This window comes from Microcaecilia unicolor, chromosome 4 (assembly GCF_901765095.1).
Source record: "Microcaecilia unicolor chromosome 4, aMicUni1.1, whole genome shotgun sequence".
In the NCBI taxonomy this organism is placed as follows: Eukaryota; Metazoa; Chordata; class Amphibia; order Gymnophiona; family Siphonopidae; genus Microcaecilia; species Microcaecilia unicolor.
The window spans coordinates 271,207,669-271,230,420 of NC_044034.1; the positions used below are offsets into that span (position 1 = coordinate 271,207,669).

The 22,752-nt window shown below is 42.5% G+C and overlaps 1 protein-coding gene across 1 annotated transcript in view; it reads right to left on the bottom strand.

Moving 5' to 3' along the window:
- Positions 1–22,752, bottom strand: part of COL4A2 (collagen type IV alpha 2 chain) — a 440,984-nt gene that overhangs the window by 95,417 nt on the left and 322,815 nt on the right. Inside the window, exons 25-29 of the mRNA XM_030201563.1 lie at positions 22,513–22,696; positions 19,554–19,601; positions 8,854–8,928; positions 6,611–6,718; positions 2,260–2,481 (exon numbers count right to left, since the gene is read on the bottom strand). Of these exons, the coding sequence (XP_030057423.1) occupies positions 2,260–2,481; positions 6,611–6,718; positions 8,854–8,928; positions 19,554–19,601; positions 22,513–22,696 (637 nt within the window). The remainder of the gene's footprint in view (positions 1–2,259; positions 2,482–6,610; positions 6,719–8,853; positions 8,929–19,553; positions 19,602–22,512; positions 22,697–22,752) is intronic.

The following is a 22,752-nucleotide window of genomic DNA, read 5'->3' on the forward strand; positions in this document are numbered from 1 at the left end:
TCTTTCATTCTGCAATCTATCTAGCACACCGTGGTAAAAATCATCTTCTTCCTAAATTAGTCTCCGTCTTCTCTTCCATAAGTCTTTTTGCCGTTTGGTCTCTCTTAGCTGCTTTAGGGGTCTTTTTACAAAGGCGCGCTGAAAAATGGTTTATGGTAATGTAGGTGCGGGTTTTGGGCTTGCACCAATCAATTTTTCAGCGCGCCTGTAAAAAAGGTCTCTCTTTTTTTTTTTGTCTAAAATGGACATGCGGCAAAATCAAAATTGCTGTTTGTCCATTTTGGGTTTGAGACCTTACCACCAGCCATTGACCTAGTGGTAAAGAATCCAGGCTGTAATGACCTATGTGTGTCAAACACCACTTGGCGCGTGTCCGTTACGCACGTCCGGAAATAAAAAATAGTTTTCAGACGTGCGTATCAGACACGCACCAAAAATGAAATTACCGCAAGAGCCACGTGGTAGTCGGGTGGTAACTCCATTTTGGCGCGTGCTGGACATGCGTACATGCTTATGCGGCTTAGCAAAAGGGGTCCTAAATTAAATTCTCGCTTTCTCTTCTTCAAAATGTTGAACTTCTCCACCTCTCTGTTATTCTCACTAGACCATCTTCCACACATTACCCATGCTGTTTTCTTTTTATCCACTGCACAGTTTTGCTTTCCAGCATTGCTACTCTCCTAATGTTTTGGATATATGTACTTGAGAAAAAGATGGGGATATTTATTTATTTTTTATTTGCACATTTATACCCCACATTTTTCCCACAGTTTTGCGGGCTCAAAGTGGCTTACAATGTACTGCTAGGTTATCTTCAGATCAGAGGTGATACGGTTACAATTAAATTAGATAGAATAGAAGAAACAGGGAAAGAAGAAAATAGGGAAAGGATAAAACAGTCTAAAACGGTCCAAAGAAATGTTGTTAGGATGGACTTCAGGTTATATGTTGACTCCTTGGAGCAGGCTGAACCTCTAATTTGACCGGACACACCAAGATGACCTTGCATGGTGGAAATGGAGCTGAAATCTGCTTCTTTTATCCGTCCACTCCTGCTCCCATGGCAACTGGCGCAGTGACCCACTCACCCTCCAACATCATCAATGACAAACAGCTGGATGAAAAGTGGCAGCCAACAATCAGTCATAGCAGGTCGTTTTCGCAGATGGAATCGGCAGGACAGCACTGGTGCCGCTGCAACGTCCAACGGCCAGCAACTGACGTCGGGGGGAAACTCGCAGCGCTGAAGAAGCCAGCGGCCCGGAGGAACAGATAGATGCCCGCAGTCGGTGGGCCAAACGAGCCCCCTGTAACGCGCTGGATCCCGCTGGGTGATCCAGAACCGGTCCACACCCACCTGCCGCCGCCTCCATGCCCCTGACGCAATCGCGGCAAACCCCCGCCGGACGCTAGTGGCGAGAGGGAAACAAACTACTGAAGACAGGGGAACTGGTAACAAACAAAGCTTGGCGGTTACCAACGATGACACAACTGAAAAGATCGGGCCAGACCACAGCCAGACAACGGGCCGCAGCGGCGATGGTATCAGGATATGTGGCTTTTCTATATTTTTTGTGGTATTTTGGGTAGGTTTGACAGGGGGAATTCATATGATAGTTTCCAAGTAAAATTGGACAGTAATTTGAGGCTTGGGGTATAGATTAGGGTTAGGGACTGGGAAGGGGGTTGGGGTGGGATAAGGGGGGGAGTGAGAATGTTAAAACCTTTGATGACTATTTTCTTGCTTGAGGCCATATATTCCAGCCTTTTGATGTTTTTTCATGACAATATTTGACTGTACTATTTGTTGAATGTATTGCCATCAATAAAACAGGTTTAAATATAATTGAGAAAAAGAATTCTAATTTATGTTTATTAGGCATTTGAGATACCACTGCTACTACAATAGATCGCAGCGATGTTCAAAAAGAAAATTATAAACAAGAAAAGAACTCCATAAATTTAAAGGAATGAGCAGCCATACAAGAGCAAACATCTAAATTGAAAGTATTTTCCTATGTTTGTACATCCAAATAAGATCACAAGAACAATTAACAATATTTGGAAATGTACTGCAAATCAATAATACCCTACCGTCTCACAAATATATTGTTGTTTGGTAAAATCCTGTAAATGTAAAGGTACTGTATTTCTCCTAGTGTCTTTTTTTTTTTTAACTGTTATGCAGGGTTTGTACCTCTTTTTTAGGAAGATTACAAAGAAAAAGTAAAATGTTCTCTTCTTGAAAATAACACGTACCTCTAATTCCCGGTACTCCATGATACCCTTGTATTCCTTTATGACCGTGTGGGCCTGGATGTCCAACAGCACCAGGGGAACCTGCTGCTGCTCTCAAAACGTCTCCAAGTTTGCCCTTTTCTCCCCACTGTCCTTGTGAACCAGGCTTTCCTGCACCCCCGGGAACTCCTCGGAGCCCTGGCAGGCCAGGAGTACCTGGGTCTCCCCTGGATCCAATAAATCCTATGGTGAAATGACCCATAATGATCACAAAGAAGCAGAACATGATTAAAACACCAGCCCAATACTGAATAGAAAGTTGGAATTTTGCAAAACATGCCTACAGGAAAGCATACATATTATGCGACTACCAACATTAACACCATAAGTGATATTGAAGACAGAGCTTTAAATAGAGTTAGATGCCAAATCAGTAGATCAGCATGCTTAGTTGTTTATGTTTTTAAACAAACAGAAACAATTACATCAGATTTCTCTATATAAGCACAGCGAAATCAGATTTCACAGTTGCCTCCACTACAAACCTATACACCCAAAGAATATTATTAATTAATCAATTTTCAAAAACTCCTCTGTGAGGAGTTCCCTTTGAAAATAAATTTGTGGTCTTGTGGGAGATGTCTAAATCTTTGAAAATTGTCTAGAGCCAACTTCCTAAATTTAGAAACCTATATTCACTAGGAGGTCCTTTTATTAAGGTGCGCTGAAAAGTGGCCTGCGCTGGTGTAGACACGTGTATTGGACACGCGCAGGTTCATTTTTCAGCGCAGCTGCAAAAAAGGCCTTTTTTAAGCTGAAAATGGACGTGCGGCAAAATAAAAATTGGCGCACATCCATTTTGTGCCTCAGACCTTACCGCCACCCATTGGCCTAGCGTTAAAGTCTCAAACGTTAAGCAGGTGTTAATCTTCAGCGTGCGTACAATGCTGATTACCACCTGGTTAGCGCCGTGTGCCAGAAATTTTCCGGGGCACATTGTGGGCACGCGTAGATATTACCGCCCGGGCCAAGAGGTAGCGGGTGGTAGTTCAAAATTGACGCGCGTAGGATGCATGTACGCTCCTACGAAGCTTAGTAAAAGGGCCCCTAGGCTCCTAAATGTAAGTTCTGTTAAATTAGGCGGCTTTGAGCATAGTTAGGGTAAGGAAAATACACAGGCATATGGAGGCTCCTGCACTACTGTCAATATTCAGTGGCACTTAACTGGGCAGTGCCCTTGAATATCAGCTTTGATTGGCCATGTTTGGGCAGGCCGGGGCAATACAGGGGGAGAGCTGGGAGTTATGCAAGTGCTGGCAATATTCAGTGACAGCACCTGCGTAGCTAACCGGGCATGTAGGACCACATAAAAAGCAGTCCTAACTTTGTCCAGTTAGTTATGAGGGTGCTGGCAGTGAACACCGGCTAGCACTCGAGTAAATTCTGGGTTCCAGCCAGCACAGTACAATTGTGATCTCCTCCTTCCCACCTACACTGGCACATCCACTGAGCCCTCCCCTTCCCACACATCCTCTGATCTCCTCCCCCATCTCTGCACATCCTCTGATCAGCTCCAACAGATCTCTGATCCCTCTCTCCCCCTCCACAAATCCTCTGAGACCCCCCCCCCCCCCCAATTTGAATAGGCCTCTCTAGGCCTAACTGGTGTTATTCCGGCAGGAGCGAACCCCACTCACTCCTGCTTCTAGTGGCTCCACTGTAAAAATGGCTGCCATGACCTTAGCAATGCTGCCAGTACTAGATCTGCAAGAGCGCTGCTAGAGATCATGGCAGTCATTCTTAAAATGGAACCCCTAGAGGGAGGAGCAAGTGGGGTTCACTCCTGCCCCCATCACCTCTCTGGACCATCAGGGAATAAGGTAGGCCAGGGGAGGCCCTAATCAAACTGGGGAGGAGGAGTGCTGGAGGATGTGCAGCAGGGGAGATGGCTTGGAGGTTATACTGGGGTGGGTGGGAAGGGGCTTTGGAGGATGTATCAGGATTGGAAGAGGGCTCGGAGGATGTGTTGAAGTGAGTGGAGGGGGGGGACATACACAATATGCTTATACGGGTCCTGGCTAAATATCAGACAGAACCTGCATAAGTCTCAGTGGCCTGCAAGAGTCCAGTCTGCCAATGTTTTTCAATACCAGATGCTGGACTTGGCCCAGCATTGAATACTGGGGCATAATTTAGCTGGTGATGGTTAGTGCTTTAAAAAATGCTCACCGCTGCTAACTGAATATTGACCAGTAGGTTTTAATCTTTCACTTGTTGTTTGGGTACGTGACTGATTGGAGATAAAATAGTGCTTACACCTTTCCTTTGACAATTGAAGGCAAGCACACTGCTTTCCTTTTCCAACTTAAGCATACCCCCAAAAATGCCTTTAAATTCAAGGTTAAAAGTAGTTGAACTAATCAGTAGTTGAACCAGCTAAATCAGAGATTTTCAAATCCTACTACTGCTCCAAACAAAATGGTAATTTTTGGAGGTCATGAGCAGGGGCGTAGCCAGCCTTCCGTGGGAGAGGGGTCCGAGCCCGGGGGGAGGGGGCACATTTTAGCCCTCCCCCCGGCGCCGCCCCCCCCACCGCCGACATTGCCGCCCCCCCTCCCGCCGCGAACCCGCCGCCGCTGCAGCCTACCTTTACTTTTGCTGGCGGGGGATCCCACTCCCCGCCAGCCGACGTCTTCTTCTTAGTCACTTCCCGCTCTTCAATTTGTTTGCTGACGTCCTGCACGTTGTACGTGCAGGACGTCAGACTCAGAGAACAGAACTGTTCTCTGAGTCTGACATCCTGCACGTATAATTACGTGCAGGACGTCAGCAAACAAATTTAAGTGCAGGAAGGACTGAGAAGACGTCGGCTGGCGGGGAGTGGGATCCCCCGCCAGCAAAAGTAAAGGTAGGCGGCGGCGGGGGCGGGTTCGCAGGGAGGGGGGTCCTGGGGTGAATCTGCGGGGGCCCCGGCCCCCTCAGGCCCCACGTAGCTACGCCACTGGTCATGAGAGGAAAGAAATTGACATATATAGAGCGGGGCATTTTCAATATGACATCTAAATCCAATTTTGGATGTTTTGCGAAAAACATCAAAATCCACCCACTGTAAAAACTTTGTCCTTTTTTTTTTTTCCTGTTCTCTTCTTGGATCCTATTACTTTACATTTCTGGTCGAAAGTAGAGTGTAAACATTTCAATTGTAATAGATATTAGAGATATTGTAAATTTTCTCATATTGTAATCTTCTCTTGTGAGTTGTTAAATTTGGATGAAAACTATAAATAAAATATTTAAAAAAAACCCATCAAAAATCCAGTAGTGAACATGGCCATTTTCAAACCAGAAAAATGTCCAACTTTTTGTTTCAAGAATGGTCATTTGCTAGACGTTTTTGTGCTCAGTGTGTCTATCTTTTAGGACAATCTTCATTTAAAAAATAGTCCAAGGTAAATATGCACAAAAACAAGTAATTGGGATGTATGGGGGGGGGGGGGGGGGCAGCATTCTTAGTAGATTGGCCAGCAGAGCAGTGAGGCACCCTAGGGAGCAATACAGTGGACTTCACATGAAAGGTCCCAGGTACAAATCTCACCATTACCCCCTTATATTGTATAGTGAGCCCTCCAAAACCCACCAAAAATCTATTGTACCCAACTGTACACCACTACCATAGCCCTTATGCCTTCAGGTGTACCTATATGTACGTGCAGTAGGCTTTGAGTGGGTTTTGGAGGGCTCACGCTTTCTACCACAAGTATACCAGTTAGAGTGGGATATGGGCCTGGGGCTCCTTTTCTACAGTCACTGCACTGACCACTAGGCTACTCCAGGGACCTTGCTTGCTGCTGTATTAAGACTGGCCATATTATCTGAAGCTGTCATAGAGGATAGTGTAGTGTAGTGTTGGGAGGGGTCAGTGATCACTGGAGGAGTAAGGAGAGGTCATGCCTTAATCCCTCCAGAGTTCATCTCATCATTTAGGGCACCTCTTTGCAACTTAGGTGTGACTGAAACAGGTCTAGACTAAAACATCTAACTTTTAGCCCTGGATGTTTGCTTTATTCCACTATGGCTGAAAAACATCCAAGTTTTGGGAATGCCCAAATCCCGCCCCCCCCCCCCCCATCCCAAACATGACCCCTTGTGATTTGGACATACTGCAGAGAAAAATGTTTCAAATCTGAGTTTCAAAAATCACAATATGGATGTTTTTTTGGAGAAAAACGTCCAAATGCCACTTTATGCCATTTTTGAGACGTTTTTCACTTTTGAAAATGAGCCTCATAATCTTCAAAAATATGCACCTTATTTCCAGTGTGTGGTCAAAAAATGGTTTATAAGGAGTTGAAATGTTTTAATGCCAAGTTACCTGCTGGACCTGGTAAACCTTCAGCGCCTGAATCACCACGCAGTCCTTTAAATCCTGGAACACCATCTAGACCTGGTTCTCCAATGTGTCCCTGTTCACCTTTTTTACCTACATCGAAAAAATGCACTGACAGTGAAATCTACTGGAATGAGCTAAACCCCTCCCCCATTATGCATAATTATACAAATTGATCAAACATATACATTTTCAGATACTTTGAGTGTAGAATAACTTTTTCAAGAGGAAGTTATAATCTCTGCATACTGTTGTAATTAAATGAGAACGGAAATGGGACTTGATATACTGCCTTTCTGTGATATTTTGCAACTACATTCAAAGCGGTTTACATATATACAGATACTTATTTTGTACCTGGGGCAATGAAGGGTTAAGTGACTTGCCCACAGTCACAGGGAGCTGCAGTGGGAGCTGAACCCAGTTCCCCAGGATCAAAGTCTGCTGCACTAACCACTAGGCTACTCCTCCACATAAAAACTTTATGTTATCCTCTGTAAGACGCTTACGTCCATAGGGGGATGTTCGGGGAGGGGAGAGGGGATTCTGCGTAGCAGCAAGCTGGGGGAAAGGGGACGGAAGGAAGGGTATTTTTCAGGAGCTGGGAAAGGGATTGGGAGGCCTTAAAAAGAAGAAAAGGGCTATGCAGGTCCTGGCCAATAATCAGCCAGGACCTGCATAACTGTCTTATACCCCCTGTGTCCCAATATCTGCTCTTTTCTGACATTACCCCCCTGTGTCCCCATCTCCCCTCCCTTTTCCAGCATTACCCCCATGCATGCCCCTATCTCCCTATCCCTTTCCAGCATTACCCCCCATGTGTCTCCATCTCCCCACCCCTTCCAGCACTGAAGGTGTGCGTGAGTTCTATATTGTTTGACATCGGGAGGTATATATTACAGACAACTTTGGAAATCACCAGTTGTTTGAAATTTGTCTGTAGCAGCCTCCGCGTCATTGACTCCTGATGCAGGTGCGGTAGCGCCGAAGCACGGCCCGTGTTGGGTCTTTCTTCAATCAAGTTACTACTACTTAACATTTCTAAAGCGCTACTAGGGTTACGCAGCACTGTACAATTTAACATGGATGGACAGTCCCTGCTCAAGGAGCTTACAATCTAAAAGACAGGTGTACAATCTAAAAGACAGGAGTACAATCTAAAAGACAGGTGTACAATCTAAAAGACAGGAGTACAATCTAGAGACAAGTGTAGAGTCACTATTCACTATTAAAGGATTTTTTAAATGAAAAACCTGTGTCCCTTCTGTTTTTAAAGGCCCTTCATGCTCTTTTTTTTTGCTTGCTTTTACATTAAATCTGAGAGCATGTTCATAATATAAACATTTGAGAAGCTCACAAAACGTTAAAGCGATTGCATGCTACACTTTAATTTTTGCACGGATTTAGATACCATTCTCTCCACCTCTCCTTATATATGTTTTGATTTCCTCTTTATTCGCATTTTCTGTTTGACAATATACAGATTTAAATATTTTTCTCTCATTGTATTTGATTTTTATTGTATTAGGTTTATATCACATTTGCTTTTAATGTTATGATTAAATTATTGCTTGAGTATTTTATTTTAATTCTACTTTATTCTATCTTATGTAATTTTATGGATGGTTTGAATATGTTCTGACATTCTGTTCTGTTCTATGTATATGTAAATGATTTTTGTAAGATGGTTTTATGTTTATGTTTTTTATTTTATAGTTTTACCCCTGACACAGCCTTGAGGGTGAAACGTGGCCACGTCGGGTATTGTTTTAATTACTACTTCTGGGTAATGTTTTAATAAACCACTTATTTTTGACCCAGTCTGCTTTCTGGTTTGTTCATCATGCTCAGGGAGGAAAATAACAGATGTGCTCAAATTCAAATCAAACACTCTACTACACTACATGTGAACTGCTGATCATAAGCTTCAATGTGGAGGAGTGGCCTAGTGGTTAGGATGGTGGACTTTGGTCCTGGGGAACTGAGGAATTGAGTTCGATTCCCACTTCAGGCACAGGCAGCTCCTTGTGACTTTGGGCAAGTCACTTAACCCTCCATTGCCCCATGTAAGCCGCATTGAGCCTGCCATGAGTGGGAAAGCACGGGGTACAAATGTAACAAAAAAAAAATCCAAGAACCACAGCTGAAGTCTCAAAAATATCTACATGGGGTTAATGAAGTTAAACAAGCAAGGAAAACACAGTTGCCATGACGGAAGGAGATCTTACCAATAGTTCCGGGTAATCCTGGGAGCCCTGGGACACCTGGTGATGCTTCTCCCACTCTGAGTTTACATTCAGGACCTACCAATGTCATCACAAACAGAGATCTCATTAAGATGATTGTGCCAGTTTCAGTAAACGAATACTGCAAGGTACAGCTATCCGTTAGAAAATCAAAACAACGTATCTATGAGTTTGAAAAACCACATAAGAGCTTTAAAAAAACGAGTTAAGGAATGCCCAGCCAATGTGCCGAAGCCTTTTCCATGATTTGATTTACTCAAATTATTTGTGGTCCGCTAAGAGGACAAAAATAAGGTTGCTATTCAACTGTAAATATATATATAATCTTCAAAATAAGAGAAGTTAGAGAAAAACATTTGTCCTACATAGGACATTTGGCCTCTAGTGATATTTTAAAGATGTCCTTCAACTCCTTCCTGCTGCATGACCTCCTCAGAATCATGTAGCTAAATCTGATCATACCTTTACAGAGATATTCAAAACAGAGGCCAATGTAATACGAAGAGAAAAACTTCACACAAAATCTGTGAAACTGGGACTAACAGTAGTGCACAATGGCCCTTTTACTAAGTCGCATTAAGCAGCTACTAAGGGTTTTACTGCATGTTATATGAGAGCATGTACCCGCAATATCCTTAATATAAGTTAAAACAAGCAGTGCAGCAAAAATCCATGCTAGCTGCTTTATGTGGTGAGTGGGTGTGACAAGGGCAGAGCAGAGGGTTAGCCATCCATGAAACCCCCCAACCCCCACAATTACATCTGTCTGCCACTCTCCCCGATGGCAATCTCCTTTTATGGAAAGGTGACCCCTGTTGGTAGTAATACAAGTCTAGTGCTAGGGATCAAGGCAGCCATTTTGAAAGCCAGAGCCAATAAGAGTGGGAGCAGAAGGGAACTGCTCCCACTCCAGCCCGCTGTACCACCAATTATCATCTGCAGGCGTGATGAGGAGCTGGGAAGGGTGGGAGAGAGAGAGTCAGATGGGCCTAATGGCTTTGGGTTGAAGGATGACTACCGACTTTTGCTAACTGGGGAGGTTGGGGGATCAAAGGGAGATGCCATTGGAGGGTTGAGGGATGTAACTGGGGGGGGGGGCGGATAGATGGGGAATTAGATCAGAGGTGTGTTGTGGGGAACTGGAAGGAAGGGAATTTCTTCAGCATTATTTATTTATTTCAGTAAGGGCTGTGCCTCGTTATCTGGAGTGCCAGATAGTGCAGGCTATCTAGCACTGCATATAACATGGAGCCATGTGGCCATGTGTATAGCTCTACCCTGTGTGGTAAATGCAGGACAAATGCTGGACATGTGTGCGTTAATAATTCCTATTAACGTATGCTAAGTGCAAAACCTTCACTGGTCGATATTCAAAACCATTTAACCAGGCAAGACTGGCACTTGGCCGGTTAAATGGTACTTAACTAGCTGTCCGCTGAATATTCCCAGTTAGTGCTTAGTGGATAGCCGATTATATCGCATAATATAACCAACTATCTGCCGATTTTCAGCACATTGCTGGCTAAATTTAAACAGGCTATTCAATGCGTCACCAGAAACAGCCCGGCATTGAATATCTGGGCTCAGCGCTGACCGCTGGAGGCAGCCCGGCTACCTCCTGTGGTCTGAATATCGGGCCCTTAGTAAATGGGCCCCAAAGTTTTCTTATTGGAAAAGTCACAAAAAGAATAACTGCACCTCATAGAGTATAGTTATTTTTATTCACAACATCCAGCATGTAAAACTGTGTAGCTTTTCTACATGCTAAATTTTAATGATCTGATTTGCATCAAAAATAACTTATGAACCAGTAATCTGAGTACAAATTTGCACATGCAGAATCTGCACAAAGTTTTATGATTTGTGAAGGAGAAAGACTTCACGAATGGGGCTTTGGGCAAGAAAATGGCAAATATTGTAAGCAATTGTAAATAACACATTATTTGCTGTTTAAGGGAAGAAAATGTCAATTGTGATGTTTTGTTTTGCTTTCCTCAGCACACTGATCTCAAATATATTTAGTACTGCTTCAAGTAAAATGAACTTTGGTCCATATCTACAGTGGGGGAAATAAGTATTTGATCCCTTGCTGATTTTGTAAGTTTGCCCACTGACAAAGACATGAGCAGCCCATAATTGAAGGGTAGGTTATTGGTAACAGTGAGAGATAGCACATCACAAATTAAATCCGGAAAATCACATTGTGGAAAGTATATGAATTTATTTGCATTCTGCAGAGGGAAATAAGTATTTAATCCCTCTGGCAAACAAGACCTAATACTTGGTGGCAAAACCCTTGTTGGCAAGCACAGCGGTCAGACGTCTTCTGTAGTTGATGATGAGGTTTGCACACATGTCAGGAGGAATTTTGGTCCACTCCTCTTTGCAGATCATCTCTAAATCATTAAGAGTTCTGGGCTGTCGCTTGGCAACTCGCAGCTTCAGCTCCCTCCATAAGTTTTCAATGGGATTAAGGTCTGGTGACTGGCTAGGCCACTCCATGACCCTAATGTGCTTCTTCCTGAGCCACTCCTTTGTTGCCTTGGCTGTATGTTTTGGGTCATTGTCGTGCTGGAAGACCCAGCCACGACCCATTTTTAAGGCCCTGGCGGAGGGAAGGAGGTTGTCACTCAGAATTGTACGGTACATGGCCCCATCCATTCTCCCATTGATGCGGTGAAGTAGTCCTGTGCCCTTAGCAGAGAAACACCCCCAAAACATAACATTTCCACCTCCATGCTTGACAGTGGGGACGGTGTTCTTTGGGTCATAGGCAGCATTTCTCTTCCTCCAAACACGGCGAGTTGAGTTTGTTGGAATGTATTGTATTTTTACATGCATTGCCTGTCACCTATTATTTCTCTGTGATTACTCTGTGACCTCTGATGTGAATTACTTAGAGAGGTCACACAGCTATGCAACTTCCTGTGGGGGTTAGATGCAGCACATGCAGCACATGGAGCACATGGAGCTCATGATCTCTCCTAACCTGAGAGGATCTATGGTGGTGTGAGCATCCATTACCATCTAAGCACATGGAAGGAGCTGATAATACAAATGTATAGTAATATGTATATATAAGCCTGTCTGATTATAATCTAACTGCAAACTGTGAGTAAACAGATGTTTTGTTACTTCAACTTTAAAGTGACTCAGCAGTGAATTATTCAGGGGTGAATGAGAGAGAGATGAAGAAAGAAATTAACATTTCTAAAGCTGAAGCTGTGTGTACTAAAATCTGCTAATTATTTACTACAAATAATCCAACAAAAGGGTTATGGGCCCAGGGCTCAGGAATTGAAAAAGAAGAGAAATATTACCAGGCAGAAAAAAAGGCCACATTTTTCTCTTAAGTTTTAAAGGAAAGATTCAGTCTGTCTCTCTCTCCCCCCACACAGCAGACAGAAGGCAAAGAAAATGGCTGAGGGAAGAAATTCACCATTGTTCTATTCTCTCAAGGTGCCTAAATTAACTGAGTTTAATTATCAGCAGTGGGAATTAAGATTCATATGTCTCCTTCGAGCAAAAGGATTAAATATATGCTTAGACCAAGACAGAACAGCTGAAAATATGGCTGAATGGGACAATGCAAACTATTATGTGAAGTGCATGCTTTTGGAAGCTCTCTCAGAAAAACAAGCCATATTAGTGGAGGGAAAAGATACACCAAAGGACATTTTATATAAACTGAGAACTATGTATGCAACTACATATGCAAAGCAGCAACCAATTTGGTTAGCAGAGTTGAATGAAACCAAATTAAGGGATAAAAGTAAATGTAATGATCACATTATGCATCTTATGTCTTCATTTCAAAAGCTAGAACTTTCTGGAATTCCCATGTGTGATGCATTGAAAAGAGCATTTCTTTTTACCTCACTATCAAAGAAGTTTGATGTTTTTAGGTCTGTAAATGAGGCCATTGAAGGGCAATCTTTTGAACAGGCAACATCAAAACTAAGGCAGGAATGCATAATAAATGATTCTGAGGAGATGTGTTCTCAAAGCAAGTCAGAGAGAAATGAAACAAATTTCTTGGCAAAGAACAGAGGAAGGCGGAGCTATGGGAAAACTCCACCCAAGGGCAAGCTGATTTGCTACTCATGTGGAAAGGAGGGACATGTATCTAAATGGTGTAAGGAAACACAAAACACTCCCTCTAGCTCACCTAAGCCAATGGAACTAAAGAATTTTCAAACCAGGAAATGTATGAAGGACAAAGATAAACACAAGGGCTTTCTAATGGCAGAAAAATCTTTGACTATGGTAAATAATAATTCAAATGAAAGTACTTGGATTTTGGATTCAGGGAGCACATGCCATTTAACCAATTGTAAGGATTTCTTTCAGGAAATGTGTCCAGAGGAAGGTATTCTTAAAACTGCAAACGCAGGGACTGCTAAGATCCAAGCAAAAGGTATTGGATTCTTAAAATGCAAAGTGTCTAATGAAGTTAAAGAAATTCCTGTAAGTGATGTCTTGTATATTCCCCAAGCAGTTTGCAATATGCTTAGTGTATCTACATTAGATAAGAAGGGATTTGTGATTCATTTTGAAAACAGTAAGTGCACAATCTCTAAAAATGATGAAGTGTATGCTGAAGCTTTTATGCATAATGATGTTTATAAGCTGAACATTTCAGGTGAAGCCTCACATATGGCGCAAGTAAGGAAGAATGATGGTAAATGTAGTCTGGAAATCTGGCGCCGCCACCTGGGACATCGTGATTCTAAGGTGATCCAGGATCTTTACAGTAAGCAACTAGCCACCGGCATTCAGATAAGTGCAGATGCTGGTAAAATGGAGAAATGCATAGACTGTGTTACTCAAAAAGGTGTGAGACCCTCATTTCCTGCATACACAGGAAATAGGAGTAATAAAGTACTGGACTTAATACACAGTGACTTATGTGGACCGTTTAATATCCCATCATTGGGAAATAACAGATTTGTGCTAATATTCTTGGATGATTTCTCTAGATATTGTGTGGCCTATTTGCTGAAAGAGAAAAGTCAAGTCACAGACATGCTGAAGAAATACGTAGCCATGGTGAGCAATAAATTTGAAAGAAAACCAAAGGTTCTTCAGACCGACAATGGTGGTGAGTTCATTTCACAAAGCATGCGCACATTTCTAGAACAAGAAGGCATTCAACATATCACAACAGTAGCTTATACACCAGAGCAAAATTCTGTTGCAGAGAGAAAATTTAGGTCACTTGTGGAAATGACCAGATGTATGCTGTCAGATAGCAATCTCCCTAAAAGTCTATGGGGGGAAGCCATTCTCACAGCAGTGTACCTACAAAACAGAATGCCAACTAAAGGCGCTGAGCGCACACCACATGAGACATGGCATGGTAGGAAGCCAAACCTGTCACACATAAGAACATTTGGAAGTACAGCATATGCTCATGTACCAAAGCAAAGAAGGCATAAGCTGGATTCCACAACAGAAAGGGGCATTTTAGTTGGCTATACTCCAGGACACAAAGGATATAGAATTTTGAATCTGAAAACTGGCATTGTTGGCATAAGACATGTTACATATTTTGATGAAAACAAAAGGGTTGATAAAGGCTGGATTATCCCAGATGAGCCTTATCATCCAGAATATGAAACTAGAACCATAATAGACATGCCAGTGTATATAAATGCCATACCAAGGCAGATGTCTGAAAGCAACTCATCTGTTTCTAACGAGGAACAGGCAGAGGAAACAGACACAGAAAGGATCATTGAAGAAGACAGTACAGTTGGAGAAGGGGAATCAATTGGAGAAGGACTCTCAGATTTAGAGGATGCGGAAAGGTCAGACCAACCTGTTGTCAGACGCTCATCCAGGGAAAACAAAGGTGTTCCACCCCCAAGACTGTCTTACCTCACAAAGTCAGCAGAAGCTCAAGAGCCCTTAACATGGGATGAGATTGAGAAAATGCCAGCAGAAGAAGCTGCTGAATGGCATAAAGCTGCACAAGAAGAAATTGATGCATTGGATAAAAATAATACTTGGATTCTTACAAAATTACCTCCTGGCAAGAAAGCTATAGATGCAAATGGGTATTCAAGTTAAAAAGGAATGCACAAGGAAAAGTGGAAAGGTATAAAGCCAGATTAGTGGCAAAGGGATATCTTCAAAAATATGGAGAAGATTTTGATGAAGTGTTTGCACCTGTAGTGAAACACACGACAATAAGAACACTTCTGAGCATTGCAGTCTCAAAAGGCATGCAAGTCAAACACATTGATGTGAAAACAGCGTTTCTTCATGGAGATATAACTGAAGACTTGTACATGGAACAACCAACAGGTTTCATAAATACAAAACAAAGACAGCTAGTGTGTAAATTAAACAAAGGTCTTTGTGGATTAAAGCAAAGTGCAGAATGTTGGAATGAAAAATTGCATGAAATATTGACAAATTTAGGATTTAAGCAAGGTGAAGCAGATAAATGCTTGTACACTAGGTGCACAAATGGACAATATGCATACATTTTAGCTTTTGTTGATGATCTGCTCATTGCAAGCAAAAGTGAGCAAGAGTACAAGGACATTGTAAAGTGTTTAAACCACAATGTTGAGATAAAAGAACTTGGTAATGTGTCATACTATCTTGGTATAGAAATTGAGAAACAAAATGATGGTTCTTATCTTCTAAGCCAGAAGCAGAAAATAAATGAGCTTATTGAAAGTTTAGGTATGCAAGATGCCCAAGTTGTAAGCACTCCCATGATCACTGATTTTCTGAAGGATGAAACAGTAAGAGAACCTTTACCAGATAACATCCAATATAGATCAGCCATAGGTAAGCTTTTATATCTAGCTACCACATACAGGGCTGATATAGCAAATGCAGTAGGAATTTTGAGCAGAAGGGTCAGCTCACCTACCAAATCAGATTGGACTGCAGTTAAAAGGATGGTAAGGTATTTAAAGGGTACCATTGATTGTAAATTAAAGATTTCAGCCAATAGTAATCCAAAACTAATATGTTACTGTGATTCAGATTGGGCAGGGGATCATTCTGATTATAAATCCACAAGTGGATATGTGTTTATGTATGGAAATGTACAAATTTCATGGGCCAGTCATAAACAAAGTATTGTGAGTTTGTCTTCTACAGAAGCTGAATATGTGGCCGTATCGGAAGCGTGCAGAGAACTGATGTGGATTGAAAAACTTTTGCTGGATTTTGGAATAGCTGAAAAGAAACCAATCCAGATAATGGAAGATAATCAGAGCTGCATCCGACTGTCACAGAATGACAAGGTTCAGTCACGCACCAAGCACATCGCAACGAAATACCACAACGTGCGAGAGTTGGCGAAAGAAGGGGTCATCAGTCTACAATATTGTCACACCAGTGAGATGACAGCTGACATCATGATCAAACCGTTACCCAGAGAACATTTTGTGAATCTGCGTATAAAGCTTGGACTTTGTATGAATAAATAATTGCATGACAGTTATGCATGAGAAGGGGTTTGTTGGAATGTATTGTATTTTTACATGCATTGCCTGTCACCTATTATTTCTCTGTGATTACTCTGTGACCTCTGATGTGAATTACTTAGAGAGGTCACACAGCTATGCAACTTCCTGTGGGGGTTAGATGCAGCACATGCAGCACATGGAGCACATGGAGCTCATGATCTCTCCTAACCTGAGAGGATCTATGGTGGTGTGAGCATCCATTACCATCTAAGCACATGGAAGGAGCTGATAATACAAATGTATAGTAATATGTATATATAAGCCTGTCTGATTATAATCTAACTGCAAACTGTGAGTAAACAGATGTTTTGTTACTTCAACTTTAAAGTGACTCAGCAGTGAATTATTCAGGGGTGAATGAGAGAGAGATGAAGAAAGAAATTAACATTTCTAAAGCTGAAGCTGTGTGTACTAAAATCTGCTAATTATTTACTACAAATAATCCAACAGAGTTCATGCCAAAGAGCTCAATTTTTGTCTCATCTGACCACAGCACCTTCTCCCAATCACTCTCGGCATCATCCAGGTGTTCACTGGCAAACTTCAGACGGGCCGTCACATGTGCCTTCCGGAGCAGGGGGACCTTGCGGGCACTGCAGGATTGCAATCCGTTATGTCGTAATGTGTTACCAATGGTTTTCGTGGTGACAGTGGTCCCAGCTGCCTTGAGATCATTGACAAGTTCCCCCCTTGTAGTTGTAGGCTGATTTCTAACCTTCCTCATGATCAAGGATACCCCACGAGGTGAGATTTTGCGTGGAGCCCCAGATCTTTGTCGATTGACAGTCATTTTGTACTTCTTCCATTTTCTTACTATGGCACCAACAGTTGTCTCCTTCTCGCCCAGCGTCTTACTGATGGTTTTGTAGCCCATTCCAGCCTTGTGCAGGTGTATGATCTTGTCCCTGACATCCTTAGACAGCTCCTTGCTCTTGGCCATTTTGTAGAGGTTAGAGTCTGACTGATTCACTGAGTCTGTGGACAGGTGTCTTTCATACAGGTGACCATTGCCGACAGCTGTCTGTCATGCAGGTAACGAGTTGATTTGGAGCATCTACCTGGTCTGTAGGGGCCAGATCTCTTACTGGTTGGTGGGGGATCAAATACTTATTTCCCTCTGCAGAATGCAAATAAATTCATATACTTTCCACAATGTGATTTTCCGGATTTAATTTGTGATGTGCTATCTCTCACTGTTACCAATAACCTACCCTTCAATTATGGGCTGCTCATGTCTTTGTCAGTGGGCAAACTTACAAAATCAGCAAGGGATCAAATACTTATTTCCCCCACTGTATAGGGTTGCCCACTGGCTTCTAAATTTCAGGACAGGTTGATTCAATTCTGGTTATAACCAAGTGTATGCAGCAAGGGCGTAGCCAGACCTCCGCGGGAGGGGGGTCCAGAGCCCGAGGTGGGGGGGGGGGGGCACAGTTTAGCCCGCCTCCCCCAGTCGCCGACCCCCCCGCCACTTTGGATCCCCCTCCTGCCACCCTCCTGCCACTGCCGCCGCCGCCAGGTACCTTTGCTGGCGAGGGTCCCCAACCCCTGCCAGCCGAAGTCTTCTTCAGCGCCGGTCGACTCCGACGCCTTCGCTGATGATTGTTTCTAACTCCTGATGTCCTGCATGCACGTCCTGTATGTAGCCCCGTGCAGGATGTGCATGTAGGACGTCAGTAGTCAGAAACAGATTATCAGCAAAGGCATCGGAGTCGACCAGCGCTGAAGAAGACCGGCTGGCGGGGGTTGGGGACCCCCACCACTGCCACCGCTGACCCTCCCCTGTCGCCGCCAGCAAAGGTACCTGGCGGCGACAGGGGAGGGTCAGCGGTGGCAGTGGTGGGGGGGGGTGGCAGCTGGGGGGGGTCAAAAGTAGAGGAGGCTAGGGCTTAATCTGTGGGGGCCCATGCCCTCGTGGCCCCACCTAGTTATGTACGCCCCTGGTATGCAGGGACTTGTAGTTCTGATTTCCCTACTGTATTCTTTAAGAAAAGGAAGGCTACAAGTCTCTGCATGCAATAGGGTAAAACCATGACCAGATCAGCCAGTCCTGAAATCTAAAGCCAGCTGGCTACCACTATCAGCACACACCCGGTCACTTCAATGGAGGCAATTATGCAAATATACAGAGACATATGTCCCATTCTCAGGAACAACCTATGTGAAACCCAGCATATGAAGACTCCCATTCCACTGCAATCATCTTCTGAATTGCACTATGAACTAGGAAAGCTGTAGAAGAACATAAGAGTAGCCATACTGGGTCAGACCAATGGTCCATCTAGCCTAGTATCTTGTTTCCAACAGTGGCCAAGTCAGGTCATAAGTACCTGGCAGAAACCCAAATCGTGGTAACAATCCATGCTACAAATCCTAGGGCAAGCAGTTGCTTCCCCATATCTGTCTCAATAGCAGACTATGGAATTTTCCTCCAGGAACTTGTCCAAACCTTTTTTAAACCCAGATATGCTAACCGCTGTTACCACATCCTCTGGCAAACAGTTTCGGAGCTTAATTATTCATTGAGTAAAAAATATTTCCTCCTATTTGTTTTAAAGGTATCTCCATGCAACTTCCTTGAGTGTCCCCTGATCTTTGTACTTTTGGAACAAGTAAAAAATCGATTTACTTCTACTTGTTCTACACCACTCAGGATTTTGTAGACCTTAGTCATATCTCCCCTCATCTGTCTCTTTTCCAAACTGAAGAGCCCTAACCTCTAGCTTTTCCTCATACAAGAGGAGGTCCATCCCCTTTATCATTTTGGTCGCTCTTCCTTGAACGTGCCACACACTTTCACAGATGCTGCCATGTGCTCTGACACCTTGGAGAGTGATGCACCTGCTACACTGCTGCTGGAACCAAAGGCATAAAATAAAAACTAATGCCAGTGCCTTCAGTCTATTTTTTTTTTAATATTTTTATGTAGAAAACCCAGCCTACCTCACCTGATAGCACAGAATAGCTCACCTACCACTTTCTGGAGACTGAGAAATACTGGTGGTTACTAAGCAGCACAGAATACTATAGTGATGTCACAGTAGTTCTCAGTCTCCACCTTCTGGAAGACCAGAATAACTCAAGTTTCTGGACTGGTCTGAAAGGAAAATGAGGAAAAAACTATTTTGGTGTAGCAGGACAGTGATCATATTGCTATAAAGAATTTGTTAAGTGAGTCTATCCAAATACCTGTTCTGGTTATGTCATTCTGCTCATCAGTCCCACAGCAGCAGTCACCTGTCAGGTGTATACAAGAAATGAGAACAGTATAAATGAGAGGTCAGAAATGAATGACAAACATAATATCAGTTTTAAACTCTGACTCCCTCTCAACGCAGCCTTGACAATTTTATCCATGTTTACTATAAAACAAAACAAAAACAAACAAAAAAAACCCAACCTCCCCCCACACCAAATTCCCTGATGCCTCCTATTTGTCTTGTCTGTGGGTTAAGTATACTGTAAGGTCCATGAAGCAGGGACTCTCTCCCTTATGTGAATCTGTGTAGTGCTGTATATTTCTACCAATGCTGCAGAATTGATATGCAGTTGTGATAATATAAACTTTCATTTGCACACTGCCATTGCAGCATCATTGCCATACTGTAAGCAGAGGGCACAGTATCCAAATTATTTTAAACTATAGCCCACCCTAGTTAGTGGAAATACTATAACGTCACTAGACTGAAGGATATGACACAGAGATGAGATGTATCTAGCTATGTACTAAAAGCTAGGGATATTCCCAGGCAAAAGAAGCAGAGAAAAATAAAGGCAGATAAAGACCATGGGCTAGATTCTATATATGGCGCCTGAAAATTCCATGTGGAAAAAAAATATGCCTAGGCATATTCTATAAAGTATGCCTATATTTTATAGAATAGGCTTAAATTTCCATGCGGTATACAGAATATGCCGAGTGCCTTTCCACATGCCCAAATTTAGTCACAGCCATTTACGCAATGTTTTACTTGGCGTAAATCCAGATGCTTAAATTAGGCACAGAGCGGGTGCATTCTATAACAATGTGCATAGATTTTAGAAATACCCATGTCCCGCCCATAGCCCTGCCCCCTTTTCAACTATGCAACTTAGAATTTAAGCCCATCTCATTACAGAATATACTTAGGGGGAAATTCTATATATAGCACCTTAAAACTTGGCACTATATGCGGGTAGCGTGATTCTATAAAGTACGCCTAAAGTTAGGCACAGATTACAGACTATGCTCAAGTACCATTCTTGCGCCTAAGATTTAGGCACACCTTTTAAGGCAACCTAAAACCAGGCCTAAATACCTGCGCCTAAGTTAGGCGCAGAGCAGATGTATTCTATAATAGTGTGCATAGCTTTTTGAAACGCCCACAACCCACCCATTCCATGTCCATGACCGCGCCCCATTTTCAACTGTGTGCATTAGAATTTACGTGCACCGTGTTATAGAATACGCCTAGAAAGTTGTGTGTGAAAATTCTATTTAAAGCCAATTAGTACAGCTAATTAGTTAAGTACCAATTATCAGCACTGATTGGCTTGTTAGTCAATTAAGTTGGGCAAGTAATTTGGCCATGCGGCCAAATTAGTACGCACAACTTAAGGTGCCATATAGAGAATTTGGGAGTTAGCGAGTTGTGTGTGTAAATCTTAATTAATGCCAATTAGTGCTGATAATTGCTTGTTAACATCTAATTAACAGCACTGATTACTAGTGTACCAATTAAGCTACGCACATTGTTATAGTATTTGCTTTGATTTCTGCATGGAAATTACAGCACTATATATAGACTCCCGGGGCATAATGGCCTATCTAGTCTGCCCATCCGTGCCATCTACTATCCCTTCCTTTCCCTTACAGATTCTATGTACTTTTCCCAAGCTTTTTAGAATTCAGATATACTTTTATTTTCCACCACCTCCACCGAGAGACCGTTCCATAGATTTATGAATTCAGTTGTTATTGTTTTTTTTTGTTCATTTCAAACATTTGCTTTAATAAAAGAATTTTAATCTGTGCTAGAATATTCTAACACCTGCACATTGATTGTGTGCGTGTTAATTCATAATTTAATGCAAGTAAAATCAAATTTGCATGCACTAAATTTAAGGCATGCAATGAATTGGATGCATGATAATGGAAGTGCATCCCTATTAAATACAGTAAACATCCCGTATTCATAAATGGCCCATAGGAGACACTGCAAGGTCCTTGTTGAGGATACTAATTCAGAATCCTTGTGCCTATTTCTCCACATCATGAGAACATTTAAAATAATTTTGAATATGGCAGTAACATGGTGTGAAGACAAAGAACATTATTACCACAAATAAAATTTCTTGAAAGATGCGATCCTTTATTAAAAAACTGACATGGCTATATTTCGCCCTCAGGATGCATCAGGGGTATAATGATAGAGCAAATCCCAGTGTCAAACACAAGGTTATTTCAGTTCGCCCTCAGGCTGCATCAGGGGCACATCCCTGATGCAGACTGAGGGCGAAACGTGGCCACGTTGGGTTTTTAATAAAGGATCTTCCAAGAAATTGTATTTGTGCTAATACTATTCTTTGTCTTCTGGATTTTCCTATTACCAAGCCTCTGTTGTTTTTTTTATCTTAGTAACATGGTGCGGCTAGCAAAGAAGCAAGAGAGATTGAAAGTTTCCATAGCTCTACCCTGTTGGTAAATGCAGGACAATTCTGGGCATGTGCACGTGTTAATTTTTCCTATTAACATAAGCTAAGTGCAAAACAGTCACTGGTCGATCTTCAAAACTATTTAACCAGCAAGGAATGGCACCTGGCCGGTTAAATGGTACTTAACCAGCTATCCGCCGATATTCAGCAGGAGATAGCCGGCTATTTCCCACTGAATATTTCCAGTTACTGCTTAGCAGAAAGCCGACATACAGGAATAGCGTTTCACTGTCTAAACTGACTGAACATCACAGAGCAATTGCTGCTACAGAAAAGTAAAGCATTTGAGATTTTACCTATATTATAATGAAGATCACTTTCTACAATTTACTGATGTTAGAATTACCTTTGATGTTAACAGTGATCACAATAATACAGTAAAGTTACCTTCTGAAGGTGTGGGTATAAAAGATGTTACAGAAGACTCTTCAAGCAGATTAGAATTTAGCCATACCTGGTGGACCAGGAGAACCTGGATTCCCAGGAAATCCGTCAACTCCTGAGTCACCTGGAAAACCACGAACTCCTTTGAGACCTGGTAGGCCTGGACCCGGGATACCAATCTCTCCTTGAATGCCTCTCTGGCCTGGTGGTCCGGGAAAACCAGGATCACCTGGAAAGCCTTTGATGCTGACACCCTATATAATATATTAAATTTGTTTCACTAAATAAATAACATGGGGGTTACACAACA